We start from the raw sequence: 25,757 nt of genomic DNA on the forward strand, positions 1-25,757 counted from the left end.
AACAGTTTATGAACAAAGTTAGCTTTCTTGTGGTCATAAATGCCACATTGAATTGTTTTGTTTTCTAATTCCTATTATTTCATTTAGCATATACTATATGATTTAATTTTCTCCATTACCATTTGAAGTCACCATTGCTAACCTAACCTTTAGAGATAGGAAAACACTTGGAAGTTGATGAGTGTATCCAGCCAGGATTTGACCTGAGTCCAGTGTTAGAAATGCTTTTTGCCCTGCCCCAGATCTGGGCAGAACTGTTGCTGTCTTCAGAACTATACTCTTCCGGCTCTCAGCTCTGCATTGCTGGAAGAACTTGTAGAAATCATTTGAAGGGTCAAGAAGGAAACGTATCTTAAGCTTTTTATTTTTTGATATGAATTTTATATTTTATTCAAAGACTGTGAGGAACGTAAGATGTTAACCACTGGATTTTAAATTTGGGAACATGAACACGATACAATGGTGATCTATATATGCTTCTGGGTAAGAGAAGTGGGATGGCTGGAGACCCATCTGGAAAGGAGACAGACAGACTTATAGAGGGAGATGGGGGATCCTCAGAGGAGAGCCAGCTTGGCGCCTATATCACCTGGGTTAGTCCCGGTGATCCTGATCTTCAGACTACTGTTTGAAGGTCTCCAAGGGTCTCCAATGTAGTAAAAGGACCTTCTCACAGGTCTTTCATTCTATCTTTTTTTTTTCATAAAGACAGTATTTTAAAATTTATTCTTATTTATTTATTTATCATTAATTTTTTAAAGAAATAAATGACAGTGGAATGCATTACAACTCTTATTACACATATACAGCACAATTTTTCGTATCTCTGGTTGTATATAAAGTATGTTGACACCAATTCGTGTCTTCATATGCGTAATTTGGATAATGATGTCCATCACAGTCCACCATCCTTGCTAACCCCCTGCCCCCTCCTTTCCCTCCCACCCCTCTTCATTCTATCTTGCACCATCCTTTGGTACAAGGTGGATTTAATGGGGAGCTGTATAACTCAGTATTAAAATTTTTGATATTTTTTCCAAATATATATGTTGTCATTCTCAAGCCTTAAGTTTCCTTGTGACATGGTTTTCCCAGGGAGTTCTAAAAAGTTGACTGTATGCAAAGACATTTCCTTGCAAATAGTGAAAATTTGGTTAATTTCCTACATTTGCACTCAAAAGAGACAGAGCATGGAGCTAGTTTAGGTAAGGCTAGCTCTTCCTGTCGCATCTGGGAATACATCAAAACTGGTCTGTGGTTTGCTGTGCTTAGGTTTTCCACACCCTGATCTTTCACTCTTACTTTTCATTTGTAGTTCAGGTTCTGATACAGATATTCCCACACACAAAATCATGGCTTCCCATCAGTCCCACAGACCTGTTCTTTAGAAGGGGTTGTTTGATCTACCATTTAGAAGTTTTTACTTGAGATTATCGTTAGACTGGCAGCAGTGTCCCTCTGAATGAGACAGTCATAGGATCCCACTCAGGGGAAATTGCTTTTTGGTTTGAAGCTCACTTATTTCCTGGAAGTAAGCTCCAGAGTTTACTGAGGCTCATTAGCTTCCCACGTCAGCTTTAGTTGTTGTCCTAAATGTCTTACATGATAAAATGGAATGGTTCACTCAAAGCAAGCATACGCAGACTGGTCCCTCTCCAGTGCCAGGTACTGAGCTGGGTGCTTGACACTGCTGTTCTTAGGATGGAAGGGCAAGCCATGATGTAAAGGTTTCAGGTTGTCTGGCTGCATTTCCTCAGGAGCCTTGTGGACTTCTGGCATGACTGGTGCATATGCATCCAGGCTTTGGAGGTGCCACTGGGACCCAGAGTGGAGAGGCAAGGATGTATGCAGCGCCATTACTTGACTAATCTCCATGCTCACTGATCACATGTGGTGGCTCAGGGAGAGGAAGTGTTTCCATCTGGCATCCGTAGTTCTTCCAAGAGCTAAGCTCTTTGTTCCTACAAACACACTCATTGATCTCGCTAACTAAAGCAATTATCGTCATTTAGCAGTCTTTGCATAAAGCATTATTTCCACTCCAAAACACCACTTTTATTTGCCAAGTGCCACAATGTTGCATCCTGGCAATTGATCAGCTTTTACTGCCAAATTATGTAAGCCCTTGGTTGGTCTCAGTCCCCGGCAGAGCGAGTGTGTCTGTGGTGTGTGTTAGGATCGTCAATGTGGCCCCATGCCTGGAAGTGGAGAACAGCTGTCTTTAAATTCGTTAATTAATTCACTGTTTACACTGTGATTGGGAAGGAAATCCGCATTTGCTTTAGACACCAGTGCCCAGCTGAGAAATGTCGTTCTCTGAAAATATTAGATTGAGGTTTGTTGTCAAGGAAATGTAAATTGTGGACGTTTCAAGAAAATCAAATATGAGGATTAATTTACCAACAGGGAGCTAAGATTGTAATAAACCAAGGTGGCCTTATTCAAAGATTGAAATGTAATTAGTGTTGACTGTAGTAGCAGCAGCAGCAGCTATTGAAAAGGACTATAAAACCCTGGACAAGACTTTATTAATAAATATTAGAAGAAATCTTTTCATGGAAAAGTTGGCATCAGCACAAGAAGAGATTATTGGTGAGAAAAATAACCCTATTTAGTAAATACCACCTGAGAAAAGCATCCTCATAGATAAATTTGTGCAGAAACTCTTTAAAAAAAAGTTTTATAGTTGAGTGTGGAGTTCAGTGGTAGAGTGCTTACTTAGCATGTTTGAGGTCCAGTACCCCCCCAAGTTATTATAAACTTTAATAAATATGAATACTTCTAGACTTCTAAATACCCCAAATGAAACATGCCAATGCTGCCCTCCAGAAAGGGGTCAAGACACAGTGGTCATTTCGGTCTTGGAGGTTGTACTTGCTTCATCAGTCTGTATATATCCTTGGAATTGAGATATTTTACCATGTGTATATGTATTCCTTTTTCTTTTTCTTTTTGGTGTTGGGGATTGAACCCAGGGTGTTATGCATACTTGGCACGTGCTCTGCCACTGAGCTGCATCCCCAGCTTGAGTTTTACCATATTAGTTAGCCATGTGGGGGCTAGGTAAGTTTAAAAGTTGATCTTCTTTTCAAAATCCTACTAAAGTGATAGTGAAAGAACACAGAAGGTAAAGATGGCCGTGGAGGAGAGCCTGGCAGCAAATGGAGGTGTGATAATTGACTTGGCAGAGTGAGAGATGCTTCAACCTAATGTGCCTGTGCTGTGGCAGTGAGGTTATTTGCCTTCAGAGCTGCTGGGAGTCTCAGACATGGAGAGCATCAGCTCCTGGAGAAGACTGGGGAGATGGGCCACAGTCTGGGGAATTAGTTAAGAACTTTGAGAACAGGAGTTGTTAGACCTCCAGAATCGTCTCTAGACCCTGGATATGGGGCACCTGTCCATCCCTGCCCCTCTCCCCTACCCCAGCATCAGAGAGATGGACACTGGAATAATAGTGAAGGGGTGTGAGTGACTGATGAGACTGATACCCACGGGGACCTCCAGTTGTCTTGTGCCCTGTCTCACATTGCCAGCAGCCAGGCATGGACAGCCCTGCAATGTATTGGAGAATTCTTTTCAGGGAAAGTTGAACTACTACAGAAAAACATGTCCCTAGATACTGAAATTTGAGGATTCCTGCATAGAAGGTCTACCCCTCCCCCCCACTAATTGAGGCTCACAAGCTAATATGTCCTACACACACACACACACACACACACACACACAAATACACACACACGCACCTCCAGTCTGCTTTGGACCCTCATTTAGGATCAGGCAGCCCAAAACCACCAGTTATATTAAGAATATGAAAGACAGATAATTAAAACAAACCAGAAAAGAAAATCTTCTCAGAAAATGATGTTGAAGAAAGCAGAGGAAAACATGTCTTGAGAAAAGTTATTTTCAGAGAAAGAAAAGCTATTTCATACAGAAAATAAGAACAGCGTTAATGAAAGAGAAACGATTAGAGAACAATTAAGAGCCATTGAAAATTGCTTTAATTTGGAAAAAGCATTGAGGATGTATCTCTTAAGAAGTGGAACAAAACAGATGGTGTTGGGAGGTTAGTAGAATGAGAAATTTTTATGATGTGTCATCTACCATATGTAAAACTGATAAGTGGAGAAGTCTCAGCTAGGAATATTATTTAGCAACAAGGAGGGTAAGTACTAGAAGAAACAGTAAAATTTCCAGTTGCTTTCCCCTGGGAAATGTGTTTGGGATTGGGGAAGCTAGAAAATATTGGTTTTCATTACATCTTTTTTGACTCTGATTAAAAATTTAAAAATATTAGTATAACTGAAAATGAAAGGAGGCATAATGAAATAATTATAGAGTTGTTGAGACAGTGATAAACATCACAATAAATGTGACTCTTTGAGTTGTCTTCATTGGCATATTGAGAGATATCTAATATTACATTTAAAAAATAATCACTGAGCAAAAACCAACAGCATCATGCTAATAATTGGAGACTGAATGTATCCAGAAAGTCCCATAACGAGTCATACAAAAATAAGGGTATGCTATTGCTGAACTAATTAGTGTTAAGTTTGCACTAGTGGGTATATTTTTGAATGCCATACCTTAAAGTACAGGCTACACCTGGCATCCATGAAGTTTTTTTTTTTTTTAGAGAGAGAGAGAGAGAGAGAGAATGAATTCTTTTAATATTTATTTTTTAGTTTTCAGCAGACACAACATCTTTGTTTGTATGTGGTGCTGAGGATCGAACCCGGGCCGCACGCATGCCAGGCGAGCGCGCTACCGCTTGAGCCACATCCCCAGCCCTCCATAAAGCTTTAACAAATATTATCTACTACATATTTGCCCACAAAAGAAATCTCAACTTTAAGAGGAAATAAATAATAAGAGGCTTTATTTTTTGACTACAATTCAAGTAGAACTTAATACCATCAAGAAATAAAGACCCTGTAAACAACACAATGAAATATTGGATATTAAAACAAAACAAAACAAAAAAAACTTTCTTAAAATCAATTCTTGGGTCAAAGAAGGAATTAAAACCACAAATGGAAACTATCTAGAACATAGCCATAGAAACATTACTATGGTAGAAACTATTGCCTGCCTTCCCTATGTCCATTCCTCTCTCATTTTACTAATGTTCAGAGTGTCAATGACCAGCTACAAGACCCTGTTTTCCACACCACCTCCTGCTGCAGGTGGCCATTTGATTAAGTTCTCACCAAAAAAGATTTAAGAGATTATTGGGGGGCTGGGGATGTGGCTCAAGCGGTAGCGCTCACCTGGCATGCGTGCGGTCCGGGTTCGATCCTCAGCACCACATACAAACAAAGATGTTGTGTCCGCCAAAAACTAAAATATATAAATATTAAAAAAAAATTCTCTCTCTCTCTCTCTCTCTCTCTCTCCTCTCTCCTCTCTCCTCTCTCCTCTCTCTTAAAAAAAAAAAAAGAGATTATTGGTAGGTGGGCTTCCAGGAAAACTTAAAAAGATGTTTGACGGCACAATCTTGCTTTGAAGTGTTTGGCGTATGTGATACTGGATCAGCTACCTTGTTGTCTAGTACTTGCCAGAGGTAGAGGAGTGGAAAGATAAGAAGTATTCTCCATGAAACCTTGCAGTCCATACCAGTCCTGAACTTCCTACATCTGGGGGAAAATTTTTGACGTCTTAGGCTGCTATTTGGGGTCTCTTTGTTAATAGTAGCCCCAGTAATTCCTAAGTGACAATTATACATTGTGATTAAAGAACAAAAATAAACAAATTAAGTATTCATGTCAAGAAGTTAGAAATAGAACAACAAAATAAAATGGAAGAAAGCAGAAGGAAATACTATAGTCCCTCCTTAGCTATGGTTTCAGTTACTTGCAATGAACTTTGTTCTGTAAATATTAAAATTCCAGAAATAACTCTCAAGTTTTAAATTCACATGCTGGTTTTGAGTAGCATGACAAATTTTCACATCATCCTGCCTAAGGTGTGAATCATCCCTTTGTGCAGTGTGTCCATGCTGTATATGCTACCCATCCAGTACTCACTTAGAAACCATCTAGGTTATCACACTGTCTGTTGTGGTATTCCAGTGCTTGTGTGTGTGTAACCCTTATTTTATTTGATAATGATCCCAAAGTGAAAAAATAGTGATGCTGGTGCTTTGGATATGGCAAAGAGAAGCTACAAAGTGCTTTCTTTAAGTGAAAAGGTAAAAGATATTGTGAAAAGGTAAAAGATATTTTGAGAGACCATATGCACATAACTTATTGTAGTATAATTATTCTATGTTTCTGTTGACCTCTTAATGTGCCTAATTTATAAATTAAGCTTTATCATAGGTGTGTATGTATAGGAACAATACCTATATATATAGGGTTCAATACTTTTCACAGTTTTTGGCATTTGCTGAGGTTTTTAAATAAGGGGGGCAGGGCTACTGCAATAAAAATCAAACTAGAGCTCGATAAATTAGAAAACTAACAGAAATGTTTGATAAATATAAGTAATTCTTTAGAGGAACAATTTAAAAAAATACATATCAGTGTAATCAAATAGAAGAAAGCACAAATAATATTAGATAATGAAAAATACAGGGGAAGTGAAATTATTTATCTTTTACAAAGCTCTGTATAATAAACTTCAAAATGTGGATAGACTAGAGGAAGACAGTCATCTATCAGATTGACTCCAAATTAGAAAGAAAACTCAAAAGAGCCCTACAAGTGACAAATGAGACAGCTATTATCCCCATTATTATTCTTTGCTGCTATGGTTTTTCAGAGAAGTGAGTTTCTGCTGGGAACACCTCTGAGCATGGGCGGGGTGTGCGTCCTGCTTGGTGAACTGTCGGCAGGCATCTGACAAGGGTGGTCACACTCCGGAAAGTGAAGGCAATGATTTTTGGCATCCATCACAAAATTCAAAGCCCTGAATTGTCATTTAAAAAAAAAAATAACGGTTTTCAGATTGATATGCTTCTTGAACTGTTTTGGGAAGAAAAAGAACAGCTTGAGAAAACTTTCAAATCATTTACTGATAGTTTCACAAATAACTGACTGCTTTGGGTAAAAATGTTTTAAATAGTACATTCAAATAGTTTTGAAGATTTTAAAGTGGGATTGTGCATAAAAAATGTTTAAAAGTGAGAGGAAAATTAACAATGTAAAAAAAGAAAAAAGAAAGAAAATTACGGAGCATCAGAACTCCTTAGCATTTACGCACTTTCATGGAAAAATACCTTGTTGGCAAATGCTGGAACACCTTCTTGGTTAAAAATAAATAGCATAAAGTGTGAGAAAACCAACTGAGGGGGGAAAAAAGCAACCAGAATAGCCTCTAAGCCAGAAACAGGAGAGTGAAGTTATGCCAGAGGCATTAGGTCATTACACCTGTGACTGCCCTCTGCCAGGCCCAGTGTTGACAAGCCTCAGATCATGTGGGCTCAAGGGCATCCAGAAAGGCCTGTTTGAACAGGTCAGGGTCAGGGGAGGGCAGCCACTCATGCTTTGGTTGTGAAGTGTCTTGTTTTCCTTTGAACTTTGAAGTTTCTCCCTCATGATTAGTCCAACCTTCATTTAAACAGATGTAATTCTCACTTAATGTCCTCTTTTTACCCCATCTTGCCCCGGTAGCTGGGACAGTGAAGCATGGAGCTGTATTTCGGTGAATACCAACATGTGCAGCAGGAATATGGCGTCCACCTACGGCTTGCAAGTGATGAGACCAAAAAGTCAAGAAATTCCCAGCACTCCAAGGCAGGCTCCTATGGGGTCAGTATTAGGGTCCAGGGAATCGACGGCCATCCCTACATAGTTCTGAACAACACAGAGAGGTGTCTTGCTGGCACATCCTTTCCTGAAAATGGGCCATCATTTCCACCTCCACTGATAAATCACCTGCCCCCCCATTCTAGCAATGGGTCTGTGCTAAAGGAGAACAGCGGAGAAGAATTACAGCTCCCAGAAAACCCATATGCCCAACCCAGCCCAGTAAGAAACCTGAAACAGCCCCCTTTCCATGAGGGCAAGAATGGAGTTCTAGAACACAAAGATGGGCCCATGAAGCCATCCCACGTGCTGAACTTTCAGAGGCATCCGGAGCTTCTGCAGCCCTATGACCCTGAAAAGAATGAGCTGAACTTACCAAATCACCAACCTCCTGAAAGTAATTGGCTAAAAAATTTAACAGAAGAAGGTACCAATAATAAGAAGGCTTGGACTTACTTTCCCAAACCTGGCAGTTCCCAGCCTTCCAGCCCTCCCTTGGAATCCAATGTGACAGCCATTCGTCTGTGCAGCTCTGTGGTCATTGAAGACCCCAAAAAGCAGACCTCAGTGTGCGTGAATGTTCAGAGCTGCACCAAGGAGAGGGTGGGAGAGGAGGCTGTTTCCCCTAGTGAGAGGTCCCTAGCTGCCCACAGCCCACATGCCCACCCCGAAACCAAGAAAACCAGGCCAGATGTTCTTCCCTTCCGTCGACAAGATTCAGCGGGACCGGTCCTGGATGGAGGTCGGTCACGGAGGTCGTCCTCGTCATCCACGACTCCCACTTCAGCCACCTCCTTGTACAGATTTTTACTTGATGATCAGGAATGTGCCATCCATGCTGACAACGTCAATCGTCATGAAAACAGAAGGTACATCCCCTTCTTGCCAGGAACTGGGCGGGATATTGATACGGGATCAATTCCTGGTGTGGATCAGTTAATTGAAAAGTTTGATCAAAAACCTGGGCTTCAGAGAAGAGGAAGATCTGGAAAACGAAACAGAATCAACCCAGATGACAGGAAAAGATCCCGCAGCGTGGATAGTGCCTTTCCTTTTGGTCTTCAGGGGAACTCGGAGTACCTAACCGAATTTAGTAGGAACTTGGGCAAGTCTAGCGAACACCTCCTCCGTCCCTCCCAGGTGTGCCCGCAGAGGCCGGCGTCTCAAGAACACCGAGGGAAGCAAAGTGTGGGCCGCACCTTTGCCAAACTGCAGGGAGCCACTCGGGGCGCTCAGAGCGCCCTCCCCAGGCCTCAGCAGAACAAAGATGGGAAAGTGGCTGAAAACAAAGGAAGTCCGGAAAGCATGGTGATTCCTGTGTCCTCCCTTCCCGCACAGAGTAAAAAGGAAGAAGAAATAAAAACAGCCACTGCTACCTTGATGTTACAGAACCGGGTGGTGCCAACCTCACCCGATTCTGGTGCCAAGAAAATTTCTGTGAAGACGTTTTCTTCCAGCTCAAACACTCAGGTAACACTGGTGTGAGTCCTGTGTTTTTCTTCTAAAATGATGAACTCAGGCTACAGGAGGCTCTAAGGGTGTGTGTGTGTGTGTGTGTGTGTGTGTGTGAAAAATACACATATATATTCCTATCTATAATCTTGAATCAATAATTGCACATCTGATTTTCTTAGGATTAGATTATGTCCTACTGACAACTGCATAGTTTTTTTTTTTTTTCTAGGATATTTTGAGCACTATTAGATTCCCATTGTGGTCTTTCTGCAAAGTAACTTGTCAAACACTATAGAGAGGATCAGTTTCTTTGTATAAAAATCTGGAAATATGCAAAATTAGTTTCCACAGAGTCAGTGTTTAGGTTTGTCTAGGTATGTTTTTATTTCATGAAGTTGAGTGACTAGGTTAATTTCTAGTCAGAGAAATAAAGTTAATCCTAATTTATAATTGCAAAGTGATGGAATCTAAGTGGTACATTTAGTGTTTTGGTAAGTAACCACAAAATATAATGATATTGATAATAAAGTTGGTAAGTGCCAAGCACTATTTGAATATATTATAGGACTGCACCAGCCTTATGAAGGTAGGTATTATTTACCCTAATTTACAGGTGAGAAAATTGGAGGGAGGAAGAGCTAAGTAAACTTGCCCAAGGTTACAGAGCTAATCAGCCTTGGAACTGACTATAATGAGGAAGCTTACCTGAGGATTTGTTTTTGGGAAGTAGGAATGTGTTTGGAAGCCACTGCTTGAGGGTGTGGGCATCTTCCTGGAAATATCATCCTCATGGTCTAATAACAGATGTTGTGTTCTAGGCCACACCAGATCTCCTGAAGGGCCAGCAGGAGCTCACTCAACAAACCAACGAGGAGACCGCCAAGCAGATACTTTATAATTACCTCAAAGAAGGGTTAGTGATTTCTCTTAAAGACCAAAGTATTATTGTTTCTGACTGGGCTCTTCATTTTCTTTTTTTGAAGCTTTGTATCTTATCCTCCCTTCCTAGTCTGTGCTTGTCATTTGAGGGTTAATTCTCAATGGCAGGAGTTTTCATATTGGCATTCAAGCTTGTGTGGAAAGCTTAAATTTGTAGGGTCCTGGATAGGGGAGTGCAGGGAAGAACATATTTTTTAAATGATCCTTTATTCAAGGATAGGAGAAGGTCCAGTGTTCAGTTTTGAGTTGAGTCTGCCAGCACCTTGACTTCTTCCACGCACACGGTAGTCCCCAATTGTCCCTTATTAGAAGTTACAAATAAAACCTTCATCTCTCCCCAGAGTTAACATTGGCCAGGAGCCCCTGCTTCCATTAGTTTTGAAGCACATGAGTCATTTAAAAGCAGTGCTTTCTGTACTCAACTTGGAGATTGAGTTGGAAGAATCTGGTTTTCAGTCTTTACTCAGATACTAGCTGTACTGTAATTCTCAGCAAGGAATTTGGAAGTTTCTATTTCAGTTCCCTCATCACATGATACAAAGAGGAGGAAAGAAATAGTTTTATAAAAGTCTGAGGCAACTGAAAGTCAACCACTGACCACTTTCATTGGTATCTGAACCCTTGATAATTTTGTATGTGTGCTTTACAATATTTGTCTACATGCTGGAGCTGGCAAAATAGCTTCAAAGTACAACATGGTAACTCTTTTTTTTGGGGGGAGGGCTGGGGAGGGAAGTAACCAAAGAGATTCTTCTAGCTGAGAGCTAGTTGTTATTTCCTTGTAAAGGGTTTTCCATGTTAAGATTAAGGCAGAAGAACCTTTGACTTTTAAAATTCTTTAAATTCTTTTTTCCTTTGGCACTTGATAATATTGACAGACTGGTAAGGCAGACTTTAGTGGGAGGTACCTTCTTAAGGAATTTTATTTTAAATCTTTTAACTGCCAGGGGTGTGGTAGAAGTTCATAAAACTTAATCTGACTATTACATGTGAAGTCAAGACAAAGGGCTGCTGTATGGACAGTCTTGGCATGGGACTTACAGTTTTTTAAATATGGGCTAAACAAGTAAGATCATTGCAGATTATTCTTAACGTAAGATTTAAACAACAGTGTGTGTATGGGAAACATCACACACACACACAAAGAAAGAAAAGGAGAATTCCTTTTGGAATGAATTCAAGTCGTTTGAATCAAACAACAAATGACTACATTTTCACTGGGTATTTTCTCCAAAATATAATTTTAGAAGGTGCAGGTGTTTTTCTCACGTTTGGAAATGGGAACCTCTGTCCCAAATGGCATATGAAATATTCTGAGCCCAGTGCTTGAGTCCCTCATTGTTTTCTCTGCTGTCTCTTCTGCAGAAGTACGGACAATGAGGATGCTACCAAAAGGAAAGTCAACTTGGTTTTTGAGAAAATCCAGACCTTAAAGTCACGAGCAGCCGGGAGCGCACAAGGAAATAATCAAGTAAGTTGAAGTTTTGTATTTTCAGAGTTCATTTAGCATAGAATGTGGTAAACAACTTGCTGTTTTTTTCAGTCACTACATTTATTTATAGCAGTAGGTGGGAACTTTCCTCAGTGGTAAGCAGTACGGCAGTACCTAAAACAGAAGCCCACGTTTTATATATAACCTAAAAATCTGAAGTGCTCCAAAATCTGAAACTTTTTGAGTGTTCAAATGAAACCATGAGTAGAAAATTCCACACCAAACCTCATATGTCCAGTCACAGTTGTAGCAGTCGTAACAAACACATAAACTTTATTGCATGCCCAAAGTTATTAAAACCATTGTATAAAATTACCTCCTAGCTATATGCATCAGGTATATGCACAATGTAAATAAATTTCGTGTTTTGACCTGGATCCCCCAACTACCTCATTATATATGTGCAAATATTCCAAAATTCAAATAATTTCCAACTTCAAAATGCTTCTGCTTCCAAGTTTTTGGATAAGGGACACTTAACCTGTAATCCTAATTTATAACCTGCTTTTTTTTTTTTAAAGAAATGTTTTAAAGATATTTTATTAAAAATGCACAAAACATGACAAGATAACATAAAAAGGTGGCAAAATTTAGAAGGAAAAATTAAGAATAAGAAAAAAATAATGTAATGCTATAACCAGTGGAGATCTCACACATTGTTTTTGGTGAATTAACCATGAAAGGACTAGGACGTGAGCCCAGAAGGTCAGGCGTAAGGCAGAACAAGGACTAGAGACTGGTGAAGCCAACCAGTGTTAGGAAGGGAAAGAGTGGAGGGGAACTAATTCTTAAAAACAGCCTGTTTAATTGTGCTGAATTTGAGTTGAGACTTGGAGATTTTAGGGGGGGTTAAAATGGGAGTCATCTTCTATTTGATAAACATCTACTATGTGCCATCTGCTCGTGCCCTGACTTGTAGCTCAATCCTACAGCTCCTGAGTTAGGCCGCAATATTATTGTGTATCTTCCCTTTCCCTCTAGAAATTCTGCATGGGAGGGAAAGAGGTGATACCTGGAGGTAGGTAGGATGAAGTTTATCTGTAACTTTTTTTTTTTTAACTTTGGAAACTTATGTAGAGGATACTTTTAGATGTTACCTACTCTCTTTTCTGCTCAGCATTCACATAGCACTCAGCATTCACATAGCACTCAGCTAGCCTGTGACCATGCTCTGTGTATTTTTTCTTATTTTTAATTTTTTTTAAAAGAGAGAGAATTTTAATATTTATTTTTTAGTTTTCGGCGGACACAACATCTTTGTATGTGGTGCTGAGGATCGAACCCAGGCCGCACCCATGCCAGGCGAGCGCGCTACCGCTTGAGCCACATCCCCAGCCCATGCTCTGTGTATTATACATATGCATCCACAATTTCCACTAGGGAATCTTAAAATTGTACACCTTTTATACAATCTTCAGAAGTTCTACATAGTTCTTTAAGTTAGTTCCATAGTTCTTTTTTTTAAAAGATAGAGTGAGAGAGGGAGGGAGGGAGAGAGAGAGAGAGAGAGAGAGAGAGAGAATTTTTAATATTTATTTTTTAGTTCTCGGCGGACACAACATCTTTGTTTGTATGTGGTGCTGAGGATCGAACCCGGGCCGCACGCATGCCAGGCGAGCGCGCTACCGCTTGAGCCACATCCCCAGCCCCAGTTCCATAGTTCTTGATAAAACTTTTAAAATCCAAAATTGTCACCATGATTCTTGCTTTTGGTTCACTTGCATGATCTTTACTCGTAATAACAGACTCCAAGTAGCCAGCCTTAGCTAGGAAAGTCAAGGTAGCCCCTCTGGGAAAAATGGCACTAATGTTCTCTCAAAAGAGCATAGAATTCTTTCTCAGAAGAAGGGAAGGCAGGGCATTCTAAGTGGAGGGAGTGAAATGAACAAATACAAAGAGGCATAGGTTTGCCATGTTTAGGTTACTAGAGGCAACTTAATGTAGCTGGAACATATAGCCAGGATTCGGGAAGGGTGGGGAGAAAGCCAGATGATAGGGGTCCTGCAAATCATGTTAGAAATTTCTATTCCCAGCTTAAGGGGATGGGCTACCTTCAAAGGATTTTAAATGATCATGAATACCATTGTATTTATAAAAGTTCATTCCTTTTGTAGCTTTTGGAGAGAGGTAAAATTAGAGGCAGGGTGACAAATTAAGAAGTTGCTGCTGAGTCAAGTGAGAGGTGAAGGGAAGATAAAATTAAGGCTCTCGGGACTCTGGCTGCGATCACAGTGCCATGACTTTAATTGCCCACCGTTGTCTTCTCTGCTTCCATCTGTATGTTCTGAATCTGACTATTGGCTGTCAAAGGTTGTGAAGTTTATTTTTGGTGTATGTTAAGTATTTCCTTAGGAGAGAATGTAAAAGCCCTCTTCCTTAGACTGAGATCATATTGAGAAATGGCAAAGCAGGTGGGGTTTTTGTTTAGGAAGGAACAACTTATGATTTCCCCATTGGATTGGATTGCTTTCATTTCACTGAGGAAATTGAAGTCCTGTGTTTTGCGTTAGGTTCTGGTCCCCTTCTTGGGAGTAGGTGGGAGGACCTCCTCCAGGTTCATCACACTCGTCTCACACCTGGATTCAGGGAAACACAAGCCAAAACTGCTTTTTACAGCTTTGATTCCTGCTTTTATCTCTTTCCCTCACCTATTTGAAGTTTTCTAACTGCTTAACTGTAGGATTTTAGCCAAGTCCTTTGGAGAGCATCATCCTTTTATCATGTCCTGGAAGAAGAACAACAAAAATGAGATAATGAGATCCATAAATATTCACATTCAGATCAGAGATATTTTTCTAGTAGATTCTGTTTAATCTGGCTCCTCTTCATGATGTCTGCTTTCCTTTTGGAAATGTAACATCTAAAAGAAGAAAGCCATTTTAGCCAATGTGCATTTACTTACTACTGGCTTACAGGCATTTGCAGAAAGTGAAAGATAAACGTTTCATTGACAGTTATGGAGCAATAATTGCCAGGGTAGTAAAGTCGTGTCACAAAGGGTCTGGGAACACCAGGCATGGGCTTTGGGTATAATATCATGCAGCAGATGTATCTTCAACAAATATTTTTTTTCTATTGCTTTTTGGGGTATAACTTTCAGTAAATTGCTTAACTGTATACTTTACTGAATTTTTAACATACTTTTGCATCCCTGCAAATGCCACTTAGATCAAGAGAGCCATCATCCAGTTTTCCTGAGCTACTTGCCAATCAGTTACACCTCCTCCCTCTGGAGGTAATCATCTTCTGACTTCTACCATCTAGATTAGTCTTCTCTTTTGTGAACTTCATATAACTAAAAAATTAAAGTATGTATTCCCATATTCCTGGCTTTATTTCCTCAACATGATGTCAGTGAAATTCATTAATGTTGTATTTATCAATAACTATTTTTTATTGATATGTAGTTTTCCATTGTATCAATATACTATAGTGCATATTCTTGGTGGACATTCCTGGTTTTTGTCCATTGGAATAAAGCTATTTTTTTTGGTAAACACATTTACTATATATATGGATAAAATTGCTGGGTTATAAAGTAGGTATAGATTTAGTTCTTCAATATTTCCAATTGAATTTAGAAAGTAGTTGAAATAATTTATACCCACCAGCAGCCCATGCCAGTTTTCCTGTATTTACAGCTTCTAACACTTACACTCTGCTCCATTGGTCTGCTTATTTCTCCTTGCACTAATACCATACAGATCGAATTATTGTAACTCCTAGAGCAAACCTCAATATCTAGTGGTATTTGTCTTCCATCTTTATTCTTCAAGATAGTCTTGGCTATTCTAGGTCTTTTGCCTTTCCAAATAAACTGTAGAATCAGTTTTCCATTAAAAAAAAATCTTCAGGGGTTTTAATTAGAATTACATTATCTATTGATGTATAGATAAATGTGGTTCTGACATCTGTACATTGTTGGTACTCTTATCGTGAACATGATGTCTTTCCATTTATGTGCGCCTAGACCTCTCCCAGCCGTTCTGTCACCTTTGAGGTCTTGCCTGTCTTTCATTTAGATGTGTTCCCTTTCAAGTTCTCTTCTTCCTTTTGTACCTCTCTGTTCCCACTAAGACCATTTTCTTCCCACCTGGAGAACTTTCCTGTTGAATCCTGTGGTACTTTTCGGCTGACAGTGAATTCTCTCAGTGTTTTTTTGTCTGATAATATTTTTCATTTCCTCGAGTTTTTTTTAATTTTTAAAAAAATTTTTAGTTGTTGATGGACATTTATTTTATTTATGCATGGTGCTGAGAATCAAACCCAGTGCCTCACACATGCTAGGCAAGTGCGCTACCACTGAGCCACAACCCCAGCCCCATTTCCTCGAGTTTTTGAGGAACTCTAGTTTGGCAAGCATTGCTTTGTTTCATAATTTTAATGACTTGTCTGTCTTTTGGCCTCCATGGGCTGCAGCAGGAAGCCAGGTGTCATTCTTGTATATTTTCCTGAATGTTTCTTTGCGCTCTGGCTGCTCTGAATATTTTATCTTCAGTTTTCAGAAATTTAACTATAATGTATCTGAATATGTTTTTTCTTGTATCTTTCCTACTTGAGGTTCACTGTCTTCTTGATAGGTTGCTGGCATTCATTACATTTGCAAACTTTTTGGCTATTATTTTTTTGAATATTGCCTCTTTTACATTCTCTCACTTCTTCTGAGATACTGATGACATGTGTGTTACAACTTTTCATGATATCCTTATATTTCTTGTTCTCTATTGTGTGTGTCCCCTCCCATTCTGGTGCATCAAAATTTGGATACTGTCTGTTGACCTTTCAATTTAATTAATCTTATTTGCTGGTTATGTTAGTTATCTTTTAAGTCTTATTCTTTTAAGTTGTCAGTTCTAGGATTTTATTTATTTAAATAAAATAAAGTGGATGACATCATCATCATCATCATCATCATCATTATTATTTTGGTACCAAGGATTGAACTCAGGGGCACTTGACCACTGAGCCACATCCCCAGCCCTATTTTGAATTTTATTGTGAGATAGGGTCTCACTGAGTTGCTTGGTGCCTCACCGTTGCTGAGGCTGGCTTTGAACTCGCCATCCTCTAGTCTCAGCCTCCCCAGCCTCTGGGATGACAGACATGTGCCACTGCGCCTGGCTGGATGACATTATTGATGTTTTGGATTGTATCATCTCCCCTGAAGAACCCTGAGTTTTCTTCTTCATTCTGTATGCTCAGTTGCTTTGAGCATTGTTGGGGTGGTCAATTGAGTTTTTGCCCTTAGTCCTACAGGACAACTCATCTTCCTTTCTTGGGATCTTGAATGCCTGGATGTCTGTCATAGCTTCTCTGTTGTGGCTGAACTGGAACCCTAGTGTCTCCCAGCTTAGTGCAGTCTGTGGAGTCTCTGTTGAGTTCTTTGTCTCCTTCAGATCTTCTCTGTTGGCCTCTCAGATTCTTGTCCTGTTCATAGTGTGGCTTAAGAATAATCTAGGAATCCAAGGAGTACTTTTTCTTGCAGGTTTGAGAGCTTCTGTGGAGTTCTCACCTCACCGTGATTCTGAAGTCTCCTTGGTTTACCATCTCTAAACTCTAGTCTCTGTTCCTTCATCAGTGAGAGATTTCCCCCACCCCTTAAATTAATAAGCTTTATTTTTAGAGCAGCCGTAGGTTTACAGCAGAACTGAGTGGAAAGTTCCTGCCCCCTGTTCCCCATACACACTCTTCCTCAGAGTGGTACTTCTGTTACAATCAGTGGACCTATCTTGACACACCCATTGTTACCAAAGTCCATGGTTTATACTAGGGTTCACTCTTGGTGTTGTATGTTCTATTGGTTTTGATAAATGAACAATGATGTATATCCCTATTATAGAATCATACAGAGTAGATGCGCTGTTCTAGGACTCTCTGTGTTGTGCTTTTTTATCCTCCCTCTCCCCTAACTCCTACAACCAACAATCATTTTACTGTCTCTATAGTTGTGTCTTCCCAAATATCATACAGTTGCAATCATATAGTATTTAGCCTTTTCAAATTGACTTTTTTTGATGTGGAAAAAACTTAAATATATTACTAGGTCTTTTTTATAGATAGCTCATTTTTTCTTTAAATTTTTTTTTTTTTAGTTGTAGATGGACACAATACCTTTGTTTATTTATTTTTATATGGTGCTGAGGATCAAACCCTCACACATGCTAGGCAAGTGTTCTACCATGAGCTACAATCCCCGCTGGGTAGGTAATTTCTACTTAGCATTGAGTAATATTCTATTGTTTGATGAACCATAGTTTATCCATTCGCCAACTAAGGACATCTCGATTGCTTCCAAATTTTAATTGTGAATAAAGTTACTGTAAACATCTACGTACAGGCTTTTTTTTTTTTTCAGTTCGTTTTGATGAAGACCAAGGAATGCAACTCTTGGAACATAGAGTTTATCTTCCAAAATAGTTGCATTGTTTTGCATCTCCCCCACTCCCACCCCACCATGAACCAGAATGCCTGTTGTTCTACATGCTTGCCAGCATTTGATATTTTCAGTATTTTGAATTTTGGTCACTGTAATAGGTGTGTAGTGGTATCTCATTATTTTAATTTACAGTTTCCTAAAGACGTTGTTTGAGCTTTAAAATTTTTACTGTGCTATGGTTTGAAAACAGTCAGGGAGAGTACAGGGTAAATGTAGTGTGACCTCGTGTGTTTCCCTTATTAAGGATTATAGCCCCATGTTGGTTGGTTTTCAATGCTTGCAAATATGTTGGTTTTCAATGCTTGCAAATATGTTTCATATTTTTTTTCATAGTTTTTGTAGGGAGAATAAATCTGATATAAGCTACTCTATCATGATTAGACCCAGAATTACAATAATCCCTTATTGAAATTTTTATTAAATGTAGGAGAAGTGTTAGATTCTATAGACACAGAAATGCACAAGACATGATCTCCACCCTCCAAAAGTTTATAATCTCCTAAGGTAATAGTTCTCAAGAATCAGTGGTGCTAAACTATATTTTGTAACAAGGTTTAGTTATTGATTTTCTTGTGATTTCTATGTACTGGAATTTAGAAATTTTTATAAAGCAGTTTCTTTTAAGTATTATTTGTCCTAAATCTAATACTTAATATTTTATAATATTCTATAGAATACTTTGAACACTTCTAGGAAATAAATTTTAGTAAGCAAATAAGTTTTAGTCTTATTGAACTAATGTTGAGAAATCTGGTGAAATAATTCCTGTGACTGTGGTAAATGATATAAAGTTCACTGGAGTTCTGAGGGGCCAGCCTGATTAACTCTGCCTGCAAAGCAGGGGAAGAGTCTGTAGGGGTTGACATTTGATTTGAGTCTTTAGATTGTTAGTGCTATGCTTCATCAGTTACTGCTTTGGTTATATTTTGGGAAAAGAGAATTAAAACATCCTAAACTGCCGCAGTCCAGCTGGCTGGGCAAAATAACCGGGAGGTGACAAACAACTTGTGTACATTGATACAGCAGGAGTGGGAGCCATTTATTGTAGGACAGGAGGGGGGTATATATACATTACACACAGCTTATCTTAATTAACATAAACTAGATACAGCAGTCAACCAATAAGGAATCTCCACACTTAATGGCTTGATGACGTTACTTCACAAACCATTCCCTCTGGCAAAATGCCAGGTGCCATCTTGACTTGTTTACAGACCCTAACACTGAACATTTAAATTAGGATATCTTTGCAATTAATCACAGGCTTCTAACTCATCATCTGAAGTCAAAGACCTATTGGAACAGAAAAACAAGTTGACCTTAGAAGTGGCTGAACTTCAGAGGCAGCTTCAACTAGAGGTCAAGGTATCTGGCTCTTCTTTTATTTTTTCTATTTCTGTCTTGGTGGTTAAAGAATATATTAAACACATTGGGATGCCCAGGTGAAATGAAAGCTCATTTTATTTTTTGCCCCAAAGAAGCATTCCTTTCATCACTGAGTAAATTCCCATTATTTGGCTGCTGTTGTCCAGTGAAATTTTTTTGTAAGTAGCCAAAGCACATAAAGACTGTTTGCTTTGACAGAGTTAAAGAAACACTGTTGGATTCAGGTGGGACAATCAGAAACTAGATGTACAGTTAGTATGTAAAACGTTGAACTAAGTAGGAGTAGCAGAATAAAGTTTAGCTGGAAATTTCTTTTAGATGGGCTGGGGATGTGGCTCAAGCGGTAGCGCGCTCGCCTGGCATGCGTGCGGCCCGGGTTCAATCCTCAGCACCACATACAAACAAAGATGTTGTATCTGCCGAAAACTGAAAAATAAATATTTAAAAAAAAAAATTCTTTCTCTCTCGCTGTCTCCCTCTCTCACTCTCTCTTTAAAAAAAAAAAAAAAAAGAAATTTCTTTTAGGAGTATTACAATTCACTAGGTATAAATATTTAAAATTCTTTGGAGTTTGACCTCTATGCTTTATTTTTATTTTTAGTTGTCAATAGACCTTTATTTTATTTATTTATATTCGGTGCTGAGAACTGAACCCAGTACCTTACACATACTCTACTACTGAGCCAAAACCCCAGCCCACTCCTATGCTTTAATTATGCTGTTTAATTAAATTGTTCAGTAATGTAAGTGCAAAGACATGGAGTCCATTAGAGTTTGGAAGTAGGTTTCTGTGGGATGATGTGAATATACAGTGGTGGTACTTTAAAATGGCACTGCTTCATTTTAGAATCAACAAAACATCAAAGAAGAGAGAGAGAGGATGCGGGCAGACTTGGAAAAGCTGCAAAGCCAATGTGACAGTAAGGTGGAAGAGAACTCCACATTGCAGCAGCGACTGGAAGAAAGCGAAGGGGAGCTCCGGAAGAACCTGGAGGAGTGAGTTTGGGGCCAAGAGCCTGCTATCCTTCCTGAGTTTTTATATTGTGTGCAGCCCGAGCCCCTTTGACCTCTTAACTACACCCAGCCTTACTGAGGCTGCCTACCCTTCCTTTCCTCCCAGCAATCCTTGTAAAACCGTGAAGTTGATGACATGTGCAGACTGGTAAGCAGGAAGGTTAATAATTATTAAGATTCTTTGTACACCTTGAAGTATGTTTTGTACAGTTTCAGCCTTTAAAGTAGATCTCATGACAGGTGAGAAGTGGGGGACACTGAGTAGTAATAGCTAAAGACAGATTTCAGTGAGCCTGGGCCCAGCTTCCAAAAAGTACTTGTCACATGGCCTCCACAATCTCCCAGTTTGCAAATTTTATTCTGGTTTATGTTGGTCTCTGTGCTGGGTACTTGCACCCCTTCTCAGTCTTTGAGGATGAAATTCAAGTCCACGGTGGACCTTCCTGCCATTGCATCACTTTAAAGTCTGTGGCAAAATGATCTAAAACCTAGATTTAAAAATGTATAGTGATCTTCTTCTCATGCTCTTCCTCTCTATTCTGTTCTTAGTTGCTCTCCTTATATCAAAGAAGACATTTGGCATTTATTTTTAAGGGATTGGCTAGCTTCACTTAGCATAATCTGCTCTAGTGCCATTCATTTCCCTGCAAATTCCATGATTTTGTCATTTTTTAGTGCAAAGTAATACTCCATTGTGTATAAATGCCACATTTTTTTTTCCACTAAACAGGGACGAGAGGCGGGAGAGAAAGAGAGAGAGAAGGGAAATTGCATGGTAAAGGAAGGAGACCCTCATTGTTATACAAAATTACATATAAGAGGAAGTGAGGGGAAAGGGGAAAAAAAAACAAGAGAGAGAAATGAATTACAGTAGATGGGGTAGGGAGAGAAGATGGGAAGGGAGGGGAGGGGAGGGAAGGGGAGGGGAGGGGGGATAGTAGAGGATAGGAAAGGCAGCAGAATACAACATACACTAGTATGGCAGTAGGTAAAAAAGTGGATGTGTAACTGATATGAATCTGCAATATGTATATAGGGTAAAAATGGGAGTTCATAATCCGCTTGAATCAAATGTAGGAAATATGATATGTCAAGAACTTTGTAATGTTTTGAACAACTAATAATAATAAAAAAAGGCTATTGTGAGCCGCTGTAATAGATAAGCCTCTAAATCCCAGTGGTTTAATAATAAAAACTTTATTTCTCAACAAAAATAAATAAATAAAATAAAATAAAAATTTAAAAAAATGTATAGTGCTATGTATAGCTGTGGCTGTGACGGAAGCCCTCAGTGAAAGGTTAAGCTGGGATCAAATTCAGAGGGAATTCAGGAAAAGTGGGACTTTATGTCATAACAGCATTTGATTGCCCTAGTAATTTTGATGGTAGGGTTATTTGCTTTAAAAATATTCAGAGAGATGAGTTTCAGAAAATAAGTTAGCAAGAAAAATATCAGAACATTGAGGGTACAGTAAAGAACTTAGAAACTTGAAAGGTATGGTCATTGTGAGGTTGGAAAACTTTTCCTTGTTAGAGAGTGATTATTTTAGGGTTTGTGAGCCACGTCATCTTTGTCATAACTGCTCAACTCTTATCATTACTCTGTGACCATGGCCACAAGCAATGCATAAGTGGACCAGCAAGGTTGTGTTCCAGCAACACTTTCACAGAAATAGTCATGGGCTGGATTGGCCTATAGACCATAATGTGATGATTCCCCTGGTCTAGAGAACAGGGATAAGGGAGGGTGGGATGACTTTGTTGAAAAAAATATCAAAGTTGACTTTTGTCATTTCTTTATCTTCTATGCTCAAATTCTAGTAGCCTACAGTCTCCATTTGGGTAGAAAATTTCCCTACATTCTGCACCCCCCCCCCCCATTTTATTGGTTTGAGCTCTCACCTGACATCTGGGTCAAGTTGGACTGTAGCCCTGGGTTCTTACCAGGTGCCATTTTAGGTTGCTGATCCGTTCTTTACTGCAGAGAGGCTCCTTGGGGCTTTACATGACTCTGTGACTGTCTGAAGTCAGATTGGATGAAGAACTGTGGAGCCCAGGAGACTCTCTGATGGGCTTCCTCCCTGCCAGGCTCTTCCAGGTGAAGATGGAACGAGAACAGCACCAGACGGAGATCAGGGACCTCCAGGACCAGCTCTCAGAAATGCATGATGAGCTGGACAGTGCTAAGCAGTCTGAAGACAGGGAGAAGGGGGCGCTGATAGAGGTAAGGGGTGGTGGCCAGTGACAAGGCCTCACCCGCTGCAGAGGAGGGGGTGGGGGGGCTGGGTGCCATTCTGTTGTGTTCATTCACCTGTGGCTGTGGTCAGATTCTGGGAGAGCACCATGTGTCGTTAGTTATAAACATTCTTAGGAAAACTTGGAAAAGAATAGCACATTACCACCCATCAGTCACCAATGCTGGTTCAACAGTTGTCAATATTACTTACTTACTTACTCCATTAATTTACCTGTTCATACACTCATCAATTTTTTTTGTTGTTGTTGTTTATTGAAACATTTCAAAGTATAGACACCGTACCTCATTCCTAAACTTTTCAGCATGCATCTTTGAAAAATTGGGGAATTTATTTTACATAATTGTAATACCATTATTATACTTAAAATATTAATGATTTCCATAATGAATATCTATCTATTTCCAATTCTTGGTCCTTATTCAAAATTTCCAGATGTTCCCCCAAGCATATTTTATAGTTTTTTCCTTCCTCTGAGCTAGGTTCTAGTCAGAAATCACGTATTTCCATTATTGTGTCTCTCAAATTTCATTTTATCTTAACTCCTCCTATCCCCCATCTCCATCTCCTTGCTCTGTCTCCCATCCCACTAACCTAAAAAAAATTGGAGCAGTGCCCCACATTGTGGATTGTTCTGATCGTCTCTTTATGGTGTCCGTTAACTTATTTCACTATCCCCTATATTTCTAGTAAATTGGAATTATATCTAAATACTAATAGATTTAGGGAAGACATTGGACAAGGATAGTTTGTAAATATGTTGTTTATGGAAAAAACGAGCAATAAGATTGTGGTAATACTTAACGCTGTTTGTTTCTTAAGGCCCCACAGCCTATAAGCTCCATAAAGGAAGGGTCAGCTCTGCACTGCATCGGTAGCATTTGCTACAGTTCTGGGCTGCACAGAGCCACAGTACTGGGCTGCACAGCAGTCGGTACATATTTGGTGGATGATTAGATGGATCTATGAGTGAGAGAGTGAATGAATGAACAAATCCATTTGCTACATACCCAGGCTGCCCATCTGGCTTTTTCTCATAAGATCTATTAAATACTTTCCTTATATTTATCTGTAAGCCAGTGGATAAAGGTTGACGCTTCCTACTTAACATTTGTTAATTATTATAGGGTTTACCAAAGACCCTTGTTATGTCTTCTCTGAGTTATTGTCAGCCTGGCTGAGGTGAAAGATACACAAGTAAGAAATACTTAGAATGCAAGAATGTCGATTTTGAATGTCTATATTTTGGGGGGAAATATAATTGAGGGTGAGAAAAATAACTTTTCTCTCTGCTCATTTTGGTGTTTCATATTTGCTATAACATTATTATCACCTGGATTTTGACATATTTTTGAAACATTTCTTTTATAAGGTGTGGTTGTATAAAAAAACTAACAAATAAATAAATAAGTAAAACACCATTTAGATCAACGCTCCACCCAAAAAGTTAAAAAAAAAAAAAGTTACCTTGTCATTATTTAATTTTCCTCTGCTTTTCATCTTAGAGCTTAGGCGTTTTCTTTTACCCTTTCTTGGGACTAAAAAGCTTCTGGCTCTTAAGTTCCTGGAGTTCCTTGAAGTCTCCATTGTCAACTGCTTTCTCTCCCCTTCCTTGTTTAGATTTAATGGTTCCTCCTCCGAAGAGCTGAGCCCCTCTCCCTGGCCTGGCAGGCACTGAGGGGAGAGTGCTGTGGTCACACAGTAGTGGGGCTTTTGAACTCTTGTCACATGGGCACAGAAGGATAATTTTCTCTACTCCCACAGAACTGTCTCTTGGTCCCTGTTTAGACCTTTTCTCCACAGAAGGCCTCAGCCTGTTCCTTAGCACCTGGTGTTCCTCTGTTGATCAGATGATTCCTTAAATACCACCACATTCATGATGCTAGACTGCATCATGGCTCCATCAGTTTGGGGCTCAGAATTAGGAGAACAAAGTGTATTACAATGGGGCTTTGAAAATATGTGTATTTATTACTAAAATATTAAAGTAACATAAAATGAAATTTAAAAATGGGTAACATACACATTTCCCTAATACCTAAGCAATTAGTTTTATTTCTACATTTCATTTGCCTTTTCATCCATTGGTAGGTTTATCCACCCATCTGTATATAATGTAGGGATAATCATAGTGCCTTTTCAGTTTTGATAACTGCTTTTAAAAGTTAATAAGTTGGGCTGGGGATGTGGCTCAAGCCGTTAGCGCGCTCACCTGGCATGAGTGCGGCCCGGGTTCGATCCTCAGCACCATATGCAAACAAAGGTGTTGTGTCCGCCGAAAACTAAAAGAAATAAATATTTTTAAAAAAGTTAATAAATAAGAAATACTTTTCCTTATTATACTTTATAATTTTTATATTTAAATTTTAAGGAGATAGACCATAATATGCTTAATCATTCTAATGTATTTTTCTTTCTTTCGCAATTCTGAAAAAATTTTGTGGTGACCCTTCTTTACGTGTACCCTTTTACTACTTAAAAAAAAAGTTCCTAAAGATAAGTTCCCAGAAATGATGTCATTGAAGAGTTTATGGTTTCAGTAAAAGTATAGCTTCACAAACAAGTTCAAAGAGAAGACTATCATATTTGGATTCCTTGTGTGGATGTTTCATTGGTTCTAAAAGGAAAAGATGTTATCTTAGTTCCTAGGAAGTCTCCAGAGTTCCTGATTTTTCCCTAACAATTGAATTCTGTAATTGCTAGTCGCTCTTTCCCATAATATTTTCCATCCTCTTAGATGTTCTCTTTTTGTTCACATGACCTAGATGTACATTTGTACCTCTCTCTTCTAGCTGGCTCACTCAACAATTTATCATCATTGCTTCTCCCCTCTTTGGTGCCTACCACAGTGCCAAATAGCAAATGAATAAATAATTTCCACTATTGAAATTACTTTTAAAAGTAATCTCTTTTAAAAGGGAGTGATTTCTAAAATGAACCACCTACTTCTTTAACTCTTTTTAAAATATTTGTTTTTTAGTTATACATGGACAAAATATCTTTATTTTGTTTATTTATTTTTATGTGGT

The 25,757-nt window shown here is 39.0% G+C and overlaps 1 protein-coding gene across 2 annotated transcripts in view; it reads left to right on the forward strand.

Moving 5' to 3' along the window:
* The window catches only part of Cgnl1 (cingulin like 1), a 169,910-nt gene that overhangs the window by 45,660 nt on the left and 98,493 nt on the right, over positions 1-25,757 (forward strand). For both annotated transcript variants that reach the window (XM_046460784.2, XM_046460785.2), the window contains exons 2-7: positions 7,617-9,221; positions 10,025-10,119; positions 11,511-11,616; positions 19,337-19,438; positions 20,307-20,455; positions 22,562-22,697. In XM_046460784.2, coding sequence (XP_046316740.1) covers positions 7,632-9,221; positions 10,025-10,119; positions 11,511-11,616; positions 19,337-19,438; positions 20,307-20,455; positions 22,562-22,697 — 2,178 coding nt within the window. In that variant the 5' untranslated portion in view covers positions 7,617-7,631. The remainder of the gene's footprint in view (positions 1-7,616; positions 9,222-10,024; positions 10,120-11,510; positions 11,617-19,336; positions 19,439-20,306; positions 20,456-22,561; positions 22,698-25,757) is intronic.

The sequence above is a fragment of the Marmota monax genome, unplaced genomic scaffold (genome assembly GCF_021218885.2).
Source record: "Marmota monax isolate L192 unplaced genomic scaffold, Marmota_monax_Labrador192_F-V1.1 WCK01_AAM20220418_F8-fsc00001, whole genome shotgun sequence".
NCBI lineage: Eukaryota > Metazoa > Chordata > Mammalia > Rodentia > Sciuridae > Marmota > Marmota monax.